Source organism: Pinus tabuliformis, chromosome 3_1 (genome assembly GCF_031772625.1).
Source record: "Pinus tabuliformis cultivar Carrire ecotype Pingquan chromosome 3_1, CPIR1, whole genome shotgun sequence".
NCBI classification, from domain to species: Eukaryota; Viridiplantae; Streptophyta; class Pinopsida; order Pinales; family Pinaceae; genus Pinus; species Pinus tabuliformis.
In genome coordinates this window covers 221,157,945-221,170,195 of record NC_142301.1, presented here as the reverse complement: position 1 = coordinate 221,170,195, position 12,251 = coordinate 221,157,945, and the positions used below count along the sequence as shown (strand labels likewise).

General features: G+C 31.6%; 1 protein-coding gene across 4 annotated transcripts; it reads left to right on the top strand.

The window, feature by feature from the left end:
* Positions 1-2,122: 2,122 nt before the first annotated feature.
* On the top strand, positions 2,123-8,873 carry LOC149186588 (aluminum-activated malate transporter 9-like). 4 transcript variants are annotated; one of them, XM_089411051.1, is made up of 7 exons: positions 2,123-2,249; positions 3,143-3,513; positions 3,656-3,796; positions 5,169-5,438; positions 5,529-5,671; positions 7,395-7,541; positions 8,020-8,873. In XM_089411051.1, exons 2-7 carry the CDS (start codon positions 3,201-3,203, stop codon positions 8,554-8,556), a joined length of 1,551 nt encoding a protein of 516 aa, XP_089267177.1. In that variant the 5' UTR covers positions 2,123-2,249; positions 3,143-3,200; the 3' UTR covers positions 8,557-8,873. The 4 variants fall into 4 exon arrangements, with proteins under 4 accessions (XP_089267177.1, XP_089267178.1, XP_089267179.1 ...); XM_089411050.1 differs by having other exon boundaries at positions 2,209-2,358; XM_089411052.1 differs by lacking the exon at positions 3,143-3,513 and having other exon boundaries at positions 2,126-2,249; positions 8,020-8,869.
* Positions 8,874-12,251: the final 3,378 nt, after the last annotated feature.

The window sequence follows — 12,251 nt, the reverse complement described above, 5'->3', positions numbered from 1 at the left end:
CGCACTTTTCTTGCCTTAGTCAATTTTCGCGTCGGGAGGGCGCGCGCGCCCGTGCACGAAACCGCAGGGCGTTACAATATTGGTCTAATGGGGGCTTGGAGGAGCAAGAGGAGGGATGGAATGGCTCATGGAGGCAGCAGAGTGGGGAATTCGATCAGAATTCAGGGCCGTAGCAGCAACTCTGAGACAACAAAACAGGCTGTGCGAGAAGTGGGTGCCTTCGACCATTTCAATGCAATAGAGGATCTGCCACCTTCTCCCCGTAGTCGTTCTAGAGCTCCGCTCTGCGGCAGCGAGGAGGTAGTTATAGGCCAGAGGAGGCAGAATGGGGGGAAGGCCATCCGAATTCTCCATCTTATGGATTAGAGTGAGGTATCCTCGGCTTTCACCCAGTATTAATTTTTTTTTGCTTTCAGACAGCATTAAAACGCCATTAATTATGGCGGTGAGCATCTTGGTTGCAGCGTGGGTGGCCATGTGGCCATGCCACTTGGCAGCCCAGATGAGCTACATTGTACCAGCGCTATTAATCACCCGCATCTGAAACCTATCATAGACTTTTTATTATATTTAATTTCTTTAATTATATTTTTATATTCCATATATTTAGTTAATTAAAAGATACAATACTTTTTCCTTTTAAATTAAAATATATTTAGAAAAGGTCAAAAAGTTAATACATTTAAAAATGTGAAAAGGTAAACTGACTTATTCGGTAAAGATTTAAGGTATCCTCGAATATATGCATATTATAATTCCAAATGCGCCATAATGTAGAATATATTTTGGTTAAATGATGTATATTATATTATATTATAATTGCAAATATGATTTAATATAGAATATATTTTGGTTAAGTGATATATATTATATTATATTATAATTTCAATTTCAGTTGTGCTCTAATATAGAATATATTTTGGTTAAGTGATGTATATTATATTAATTTTTTTGAATTTTGAATTTAATTATCTAATTGTGTTTTGAAAATTATGTTTAAAATTTGATAGAGATTGATTAAAATTATAAGTTTAAGTTGTGTAACTGTTATTATTATTTTTGTTTGTATTGAGAAGAATTGGTAATTAGGTTGCTGGATCAATTCTAATTGTTATCACTATAACTTTTATTTATAGGTGCTTTTGCAGATTTAGGTGAATTAAGAGATTTGAAGCTATCAATTCCAATTGTTACCATTATAACCTCTATTTATAAGTGCTTTTGCAGAATTAGATGATTTAGGAGATTTGGATCTCACATGACAGGCCATTTTCACTACCATCATTTATCTAACTGCCCCCACAATTAATTTGAATTATATAATTTAAATCTACATACTTTATAGATTTGTTTTGAAAATACTAAATTTATTTATAGAATCACAATGTTATTTGAAAAGTTATCACTCAAAATTATATTGTATCGTCAAATTCCAACAAAAACACAAAACATATTGTATTGCTAAATTTCTTCCCCATTTTGAAATAGCAGACCAGCAGTGAATTAGCAGACCAGGAGTAAAGATTAAGAGACAATTGAGATTAAAACAGTATTAACAGAGTGAATGTCGGCATAAAATGTCTCGTTATGCATTCTCTTTATGTGTCAGAAGTTTGGATAATCTGATCTGGTGCGCATTCTCAAGGATATAAAGTGGTTCGCCATCCTTAAATGCTAAGAATTTTCGTCTGGGTGAACAATCTGAAGCATCAAATGGTTGGGAATAAGAAGATGCAACACACTGATTTTGCTTTCCTCTGTACCCACTAATTGTCTTTCCAAGCGTCATTAAATAAATTGCCTTTCCACTTTAGAGTCCAATGGTCTGAGATTGCTTGTGACCCAATTGGGTGCTGAAATGCAAGAATCAATTCCAAGCTTTCCTTAAATAAAAGAAAGGCATCCACAGTCCAACTTTAAGGAGCCTGAACCTTGGGATTTCTGGTGTATTCTCAGTATATAAACAGAATGTAAAGCGCAAATAATTGATTTGAGAGATTTAATTTTCCAAGTAATTCCAACATTATTGCCTCCAAGAATATTTCATCTCTGCCTAATCTTTTCTTTTGACCAATTGTGGTGTTCGATCAACCAACGTCTCTGATAGGTCGAATCAGTGCTTTCTTGCGTGAGGCAGAAACTCACAACTCTGTATTTTCGTTTTCTCTCTATATAATGGAATTTATGGCCCCTGCAGAAAATCCTATTCTTCCTCATTTCTGTCTTCCCTCATGTGGTTGCCTCTGCAGGTAATTTACTAATAGTATTTCCATTCCAATCTCCATTTTTCCTGAGTGTGTTTATCTGTGCATGACTAGTTAAAATAGTGAGGAGGGTATTTCTGCAACTCCAAACAAGGTAAACTGATGGTCTATTCTCAGGTTTATTATGCTCTGTTATTCTCAGACGTGCATCTATACAAAGAGGCCTGTTTTGTATTCAGTCACTGTTCATTAGAAATGTTGCTACTTTTGTATCCTCTCCATTGGTATAAATGCTCAGTCCATTTACATATGGATTACAGTATATCTGAAGTATGCTATGATTTATATGTTGTTCTTGGGTATATTCTCACACCACTTTCATACTGACAGACAGCCATATTCATTAGGAAAGCAATGAAGTGTTTATTACGTTAATAACAATGCAGATGTCATTATCTATTAGGGGTAGTTATGATTTATATGTTGTTCTTGGGTATATTCTCACACCACTTTCATACTGACAGACAGCCATATTCATTAGGAAAGCAATGAAGTGTTTATTACGTTAATAACAATGCAGATGTCATTATTTATTAGGGGTAGGTTTGTTGGTTTGAGTAGGGTTTAGTTTCCCGGTCATAAGTTTAAGTTTCATGGAAAAGAATAGAAGATGGAAGTTACTTTGAGGACTTAAACTTCTTAATAAGCATCCATCCAGTAAGCCATCCATCCAGGCTTACTGAGCCTTGCACTATCTTGATGATAAAAGGCTTACTGAGCCTTGCACTATCTTGATGATAAAATGAAAGCCTTGCACTATCTTGATGATAAATCATTTTAGGATGAAAAATTAGTGCAAAAATAAGAATTTTATGGTTCTGTATCTATATTTCATCAAATAATTCAATTTAATTTCTGATTTCATAAAAATCTTGCAGGCAACAAATCTAGTACGATTGCTGGACTGATTGATTAGTCCTAGATACCCCTAGGAGAATGATTGATGCAAATAAAGGGAACCACTCCATAGCCATTCAGGTCACTGATGGCATATTTCTACCAAGTTCTGACACTCATCACAATAGAAACAGATTGAGCAACAAGGTTTGCAAAGCCATACAGGGATTCTTCAAAAATTTGTGGGAATTCTGCAAGGAGGATCCCAGCAGAGTGACTTTCTCTTTAAAAGTAGGCCTTGCAGTCACAGTCTGTTCTCTGCTTATGCTCGTTAGAAAACCTTACGATGCGTTTGGATCGAATGCTGTATGGTCGATCATGACGGTAGCAGTAGTGTTTGAGTATACTGTAGGTGTGTGAGAAGAATCTGATTGATCAATGAATGCAGTTCATATTAAGAAATTTTCCAATTATTAGCTTTGGTGTGGCTGTTATTGTATTTATTAGATGCAGCAATCTAAATGGCAAATGTATTGAAAAATGTTATTGAGCAGGTGCCACCTACAGCAAGGGAGTCAACCGGGCTCTAGGGAGTTTTGCAGCTGGAGTTATGGCTCTGTGCGTTGCACAGGTGGCCTTATCTGCTGGGACAGTTGCGCAACCTGTCGTCATTGGTTTCAGTGTCTTCCTAGTTGGTAATAGTTTTTTGTTATCATACTAATAACAGTAATAACCCAGTAGTGATGCATTTAATGGTATATAACTCAGTGTAGACGTTCTTGTCTCGTGTAACATTGAAATGACAAGGTCCTGCTCTAGGCAAAATCTGTTATTTTAATGTTGCAAATCTAGTGCCTTTCAGAAGCTCTCTTAAATATGCTTCAGGAAGGCACAAGGTTAGCTTACACCAGGCCTGGAATTTGACCTTTTATAGAATGTTTTTTTATCCTTTTTAAAAGTATTTAAAATTGTAAATTTTAAGTTGAAATATATAAGTTGCTTGTTATAAATTGTAATGGGTGATTTAAACAGAACTCAAGTTAAACAATCTGCTCGTTGCAACGCTTATTTCTGGTCACCATTCCTCCTTGGTCTATTGGCGGGAAATAAGATTTTTATGGATAAAAAAAAAGAATATAGAGAAATATTGAGATATTGGTATTTTTTTTAGTTGAACACCATTGATATACATAGTAAGAGTGGGGAATTATTGTGTTTTTTTTTTTAAAGATAATTACCTTCGAGTTTTATGAAAAATTGCATATAACAACATTAAAAAAATTGACTCTCATAAATCAACATGAAACATAAAGGCATGAAAAACAAATGACAATCATCAAATTTTTACTTGACAGGCAAGATAAATTTGAAATTAGTGTCTCAATTGTTATGAAAAATTTGCATATAACAACATTAAAAAAAATTGACTCTCACAAGTCAATATAAAACGTAAAGGCATGAAAAACAAATGACAATCATCAAATTTTTAATTGACCGGCAAGATAAATTTTAAATTAGTATTGAGGTTTTCCATTACACCAAAACCTGCAAGCATTAGTAAACTTCCAAACCATTATCATTATTTTTTAGTGGTCCCAGGGTGGATCCCAGAGTGGGGATTAGTCCATGTGATCAATTCCCAACAAGGTAAATGTGAAAATCCAACAATTCCAGAACTTGATTACACTCTGTAAAAAACTTACCATAAAAATAATACATGAAATAATATTTTTTTGTTAGAATTTTATGATACGATTTCTGGTAAAATCAAACGATATTCAGTAAAATTATAATTTATTGTTTAAAATATATATTGAAATGTATAAATAAACCAATGAAATTTACAAATTAAATCATTTTTGACAAATTAAACAACTTAAACATATAAGAAAACATTAACTTAAACGTATAAGAAAACTTGAATGTGTCAAGTCTGACCATGTATACCCATATACCATTAAATACACCACTGGTCAATGCATACTGAGCATGGCTCACTCTTTTACAGAGTTTCAACGTTAAATATTTTGGAAAACTGAATCTTCTGGTCTGTTTACATTATTGCAGGTTCGGTGACTTCCTTCATGAAGTTATGGCCCTCTCTGAAAGAATATGAATACAGTTTCAGAGTGATTCTATTCACTTTCTCCCTCATTGTAGTTTCAACTTACAGGGTGGGAAATCCTGTGCGTACAACGATAGACCGACTCTGTTCGATATCTATAGGAGGTGCTGTCACCATGGTAGTCTGCTCGGCAATATTTCCCTGTTGGGCAGGAGACCAACTCCACAAGAAAATTGTGAAGAACTTTGACTGCGTTGCCGATTCCCTTGAAGGTATGACAAAATTAATGCATGAACTTATGAAGCTGAGGATTAGTTTATATATTGTAATTGCAAGGAGACTGACTGAATAAATTCCTGTAGAATGTGTGAAACAATACTTGGAAGGTAGTACTGCTGCGCATGGTCTTTCAAAAACGCTGGCACCCATGGGCGAGTATGAGGGAGAACCAGCATTCAATAGATATAAGTCAGTATTAGATTCTTCAGCAGCAGAAGAAGCGATGGTAAATTATCAAGAAACAATAAAAAATTTTGAAAAAAAAATCATTTTCATAAATTTATTTTTATTTATTTATTTGGTCATTTGAGAATAAGTTTTCACTATTATAATTTAATTATGAGTAATTATTAATTATTAAAAATATTTAATTATGTTTAAATATTTATAGTAGTATTGATAGATTTATCTTAATTCTTGATTTACCAAGATTTGTAGATCTAAAAGTAAGATGGATCCAAACTAAACATTTCTTAAAGTGAAAAGATCTGTATATCCAAAGTTAAAATGGATGTCAGCTTTAGATTCTTCAGCAGTAGAATAGGCCATGGTAAATTATCAAGAAACAATAAAAAATTTTGAAAAAAAAAATTCATTTTCATAAATTCCATTTTTTATATTTGGGTATTTGAGAATAAGTCTTTCACTATTATAATTGAATAATTATTAATTATTAGAAAGATTTAATTATGTCTGAATATTTATAGTAGTATTGATAGATCTATCTTAATTCTTGATCTACCAAGATTTGTAAATCCAAAGTTAAGATGGATCTAAACTAATCATTTCTTAGAGTGAAAAGACCTGTAGATCCAAAGTTAAACTGGATGCCAGCATTAGATTTTTCAGTAGCAGAAGAAGCCATGGTAAATTATCAAGAAACAATAAAAAATTTTGAAAAAGAAAAAATCATTTTCATAAATTCCATTTTTTTATATTTGGGTATTTGAGAATAGGTCTTTCACTATTATAATTTAATTATGAGTAATTATTAATTATTAGAAAGATTTAATTATGTCTAAATATTTATAGTGGTATTGATAGATCTATCTTAACTCTTAATCTACCAAGATTTGTAGATCCAAAGTTAAAATGGATCTAGACTAATTTAATTATTAACTTTTAAATAAGCCACATGAATTACTAACTAGAAAATTTTATGCTTTTATATTTTATTTATTTATTTTTAATTGAATATTTATTTAATTTTAACTAAATCAAAATGTAAACATTACAAATATCCCCTCCGTGATGATAGCCTAATTAGGTTCAAAAAGAAACATTATGTGCCAAATGATGATGAATTGAAGAGGTTCATAATAAGAGAGTTTCATGTCAAGCCATAATAAGGCCATCAGGTTATAAAAAGACTCTCACAGCCATTAAAATGTTCTACCGTTAGTCTAGTTTGAAGAAAGCCATATCCATCTAGTTTATCAAAAGACTCTCACAACCATTAAAATGTTCTACCATTAATCAAATTTGAAGAAAGAAGCAGTTAATTTTGTGGTTAAATGCATAGAATATCAGCAAGTGAAAGATGCATGCAAGCATCCAACAAGATTATTACAGCCCATTCCCATTCCAAAATAGAAATTGGAAATAATCTCTATGGATCTCATCACAGATTTTTTTTACTACACCTCAACAAATTCACAATTCCTATGACAAAGTGAAAAAGCAAATCTAAAATTAAACTTTAATTAAATTTTATTTTTATTTTACCAATATAACATGTAATATAAGATAAAAGATATATTAATAAAATATTATGTATTATAACATAAAAGTATGTATTATGTTTATGATAAATTTATCTCTATAAACTTTTACTAACCATTTAATTTAATTTAAATGATTAAATTTTTGTAAGAAATTAATATTCATTTTTTTTAAATGTTAACATGGCTTTTAATTACTGGTAATCGGTGATCTGTTGCAATTTACAGGCGAAATCTGCCAAGTGGGAACCTCCTCATGGGAAATTTAGGCATTTCTTCTATCCATGGTCAAAATATGTGAAGGTGGGTGCAGTACTACGCCATTGTGCATACGAAGTTATGGCCCTCCATGGTTGCCTCCACTCTGAGATACAGGTAATATATGCACCACCTTCACGGAAAACTCATAAGCCAAAGACTCTGATCATATTAAAAACCTAAAAATTAACAGAAATTTAAAAAAAATGGCATTAGTTTATTTGTTATAGGTTTAAAAAAAAAAAAATCAAGTTATTGTCTTTTGGTAAAATTTGTTTACCCATTGGTTGGTATTATAAGTTTTAATGATTTGCTGAATCAGAAAAATATTTTAAATAGTAAAATATTATTTTAAAAATTATTTTGTTTTAATTCATTAATATATTTTTTTAATATGAAAAATATTTTAAACAATAAAATATTATTTTAAAAAATTATTTTGCCTTAATTCATTAATACATTTTATGATATGAAATCACTGGTTCAGCTCCCTGCACCTATTGCAACTATTGAGCTGCAATTATTAAGCTATATGCAACTATTGAGCTATATGTAAGAGATATATGTATTAATATATGTGACCTGATTGTTTCAGGCGCCCTACAGTTTGAGGAAGGCTTTTGACAGCGAGCTTCGAGAGGCAAGCATGGAGGCCGCTGCAGTGGTTCGAGAATTGGGTAGAAGTATCAACCACATGCAGCAATGCAGTCTACCCAAATTGCTGCTGGAGAATGTGCGCACAGCAGCAGTGCGATTACAAAGCAAAGTTGACCAGCACTCGTATCTCCTGCTAGAGCCTAAGCCCAGAACTGTAATTTCTCCAGAACTCAGCCAGAGCTCCGCCCTCAACAGTCCCCGATCATCATCATTCCACAAAAACGATGCAGAATCGTACTGTGAAAAGCTTTGTTCATTGCCATCTCCAAAGGAATTTGATGATCCAGATGAGGAAGAAAATGATGGAAGAGGAGGAGAAGGGGGGCTAGAAAAAACGAGAGGCAGTGAGATTGCCAGCAATTTAGCACTGGGGACCTTCGCATCTTTGCTTATGGAGTTCGTGGCGAGGCTCGATCACCTGGTAGAGGCCGTGCATGAGCTTGGAGTGCTGGCAAAATTTAAATTTGAAAAATAATATTTTCGTCCTGCATCATACCAACCATGTGATAAAATAAAACATTTGGAATCCATGCATTGAGATGAGCTAATTCTCAGGTGCAGAGGAACAAATAATTTTCAAAATTATCAACAAACATGCAGGAGGTGCCTGGACCTCCTGGTTACAGCGCCACATCACTATAATATTTTACCTGCAATGTGGTACAACTATAGTGAATTTGGTTTGGTTTAAGAGATGATCAAGTGATTTGAGAGCGTGGCAGTAGTCTATTTGATGGATTCCCACCTCTAGATTTTCAATGGGGGAGTGTGAAAATCCAATAAAAATAATATTTATTTAGTTTATGGGTCTATTTGTAACTCTTAAAAATATTTAAAAAGCTATTGAGCTTGTGTATCAATACCTGTGTTCTATTTTTATTTTTTACTTATTTTTTATTTTTTTTTTATTGAAAAAGAGATAGTATATAGTTTCCATTGTACAAAAGATCATCAAAGTTAATTAATAAAAAATAATTGAAATTGAAATCATAAAGTAAAATTCATGTACATGAATTGGTGTATATATAACTCGGCCAGGTTTGAATTTGCACGACAGGGAGTCAATTCCCACAGTTATCACTACTGATATTGGTTGATCAATAATGGTTTTCTATATGTATTTGGCTGCCCGAAAATGGATTTGTTTGACAGGTCCCAGGGCTCGATTTTACAGAGTGATACAGTAAGGTCTATTAATAATGATTAACAGTGAGAATCAACTTTATGTCATGTTAGGTTAATATTAAGTTTTTATTAAGTTGACTAATAATAATGGTAACAGTGAGAATCAACTCTATGTCATGTTAATATTAAATTTCTATCAATAATAATAACAATGGAATCAATCTTATGTCAAACTAATATTAATAACGATGGGAATCAATCTTATGTCAAACTAATATTAACCCAGTGTGGTTTATCAATAATAATAGCACTAGCTTTTACTTATTTACACAAAAATATATATATAACTATAACTAACCATTATATATTTTTCTAATCAATGGAAATCAACCCATGGATTACGAGCAGTATAGTTCAATTGCCCATTCTACCCATTCACAAATATATACTAATATATTTTTTTCTAATGAATCGAAATCAACCCATGGATTAAGAGCAGTATAGCTCAATTGCCCATTCTACCCATTCACAAATATATACTAATATATATTTTTTTAATGATTGGAAATCAATCCATGGATTACGAGCAGTACAGCTCAATTGCCCATTCTACCCATTCACAAATATCTAAATATATGCTTCCCTTATCTAAATATATACTTCCTTTCACTATGTTGTTATTTAGAAATGCCAATGGAGCCTGCAGTCCTTAATTTTCTTTCAGAATGTGATGTTTTGTGTCACTAGGCCCTTCAACAAAAGCCATAATAGTGGTCTCAAGATATAACATAGTGGATTAAATTGCTCTTAATTGTATGCAGTCAGAACACGTACTCTGAAAGGAAAACTAGGAAATCTTCCTGTGGAAAGGCTCAAAGTGAGATAATCATTGAATGGAGTTAAACAAACTTTCAATTGCAGGATCGCAGTGGAAAAGGAGTTGGTATTGCAATCTTTCAGAAAATAACTTTTCTCTTATTGGTTTCAAAAGGTATAAAGCCTCTATGACAAAGCTAGATTTTAAAAACTTCAGCATAGGAATTCCAATTATATGCTCTTTCTGAAACCTGCAATTACCAGATTGCAGTGGAAGAGCATGAATTGATGTTGCAATCTTTTAGAAAATAAGTCTCTTCTAATTGGTTCTCTATGACACAAGAAAGAAGTGGCATGAACTAGTTGGATCAGGCAAAGGCTATAATCACAAGTATTGCTCGATATAGATACAACAGTTTGGTTTCAAAGTATAAAGATTTTATGACACAAAAGAGAAGTGGCATGAACTAGATTCTTGGATCAGGGAAGGCTGTAATCACAAGTATTGCTCGATATAGATACTAACAATTTTTTTTTAATGGTGGGGTGATAATTTAAATTAGGAAAGAAAGGCTACAATTTCATTCCTACAAATAGATGGTGATTATCTCTCTTTATTTATTTATATATATAAATAAAGAGTTTAATGTTTGTTTCCATTTTATTTTAAAAAATGGTTATTTTCTCTGTATTAGTTTGTTATTTTATTATACTTACTTTAGGTATGGTATTATATATTCAATTTTGACTTATTACACATTCAATTTTACTTTTAATTGCCTATTAGTTTGTCTTTAATAAAAAATTTATGTCACTTATTCATAGTTTAATATTGGGAATTCATTTTTTGTTATTATTTAGATTTATTTATTTATTTATTTTTCCTTGTTTACACATAACTTTTATAATTAATAACTATTATGATAACTAGTTATTAGTTTTTAGAAGCATTTCTTTCCTAATTTTACTAAGAAAATTTTATTGATGTATAGTTCCTAATTTTTATTGTTTCCTAACTTTGTTGAATTTGTTTTAATGAAACGTAAATTTTATAATTATTGTCTCTTAAGTATATTAAAAATTTAAGAAATTGATCTTATAACAAGAAATTGAATTCAAGAAATTAATCTTCATTTGTTTCAATTGGTTTGTTAAAGTTGTTTTATCTTCTTTTTTTGAATCAAACGCAAAAGATTGGTCTCAGTTACCATGCAAAAAGTTAATGTGTGAATTTTATTAAATCTGTTTAATCTACTACAACTTTATTCTAGGTTTTATTCAAAGTGACTGTTAAATTCAATCAATTAAATACTAAATCACAAATCGTAGACAAAAGTATAAAATTTAGAAAAAAAAAAACTGAAAAGGGTTAATTATATCTTTTATTTAAATAATTATTATCACAAATTATTCATAAATATCAATTAACATATTTTAACAATTTAATTTAAAAAATAATTTAATACTAAATCACAAATTAACTATATTTAAATTAAACCAGCTACCACTTAACATTTGTTTTATATTACATGTATTTATGAAAATAAAATTTGTGTTATTATTTGTAATATTGACTTCTTATTATATATATATATATATATATAATTAATTTGTAATATTGACTTTATATCGTATTATTGACTTATATATATATATATATATATATATATATATATATATTTTTTTTTTTTTTCCCTGGGAAAAAGTCGTAATTTCTATTATGTGTTAAGAAATTACATTTTGCAGATGCCGAAGCATATTCATATGGAGGCAGCATTGTCTGTCTAGATCAAAAAATAACTGTAGTCTAGTGAGAGTAGTCCAAGATGTCTCCACGCAGGGAGCATTTCCAAAAAATACTGGTATGTTTATCAGTGATCAAAATTTGCCTATGCTCTTCGCAGAGAGCAATATATATGTTGTATATAAACAAAATAGAGTTGAGCTGAACTCATGTCTAGACAGTGTCTATGTACATGCTATAAACAAAAAGTTAACTGAAATAAAGTGTGGGCTTCATAGCCCCTCGTCCATGTGGTCATCAAATGGTCTGTGGTAGTGTTGGTAGTATATGCCGTCTATTTCCTCCTGGATCAACCAGTCTTCTCCTTCTCTATGCGCGGCCTCTTTGGAGAGCTGGTCGGCGACGGTGTTTTGTTCCCTGTAAACATGATGGCAAACAAAAGATTCAAAGGCTGCAGTCAATCTCTTTGCTTCATCAAGTATGTG

Coding starts and splice junctions, on each gene's coding strand:
- LOC149186588 (XM_089411051.1), top strand. CDS start 3,201: ATGATTGATGCAAATAAAGGGAACCACTCCATAGCCATTCAGGTCACT. Junction 3,514..3,655: donor AGTGTTTGAGTATACTGTAG/GTGTGTGAGAAG, acceptor GTTATTGAGCAG/GTGCCACCTACAGCAAGGGA. Junction 5,672..7,394: donor CAGCAGCAGAAGAAGCGATG/GTAAATTATCAA, acceptor TGCAATTTACAG/GCGAAATCTGCCAAGTGGGA.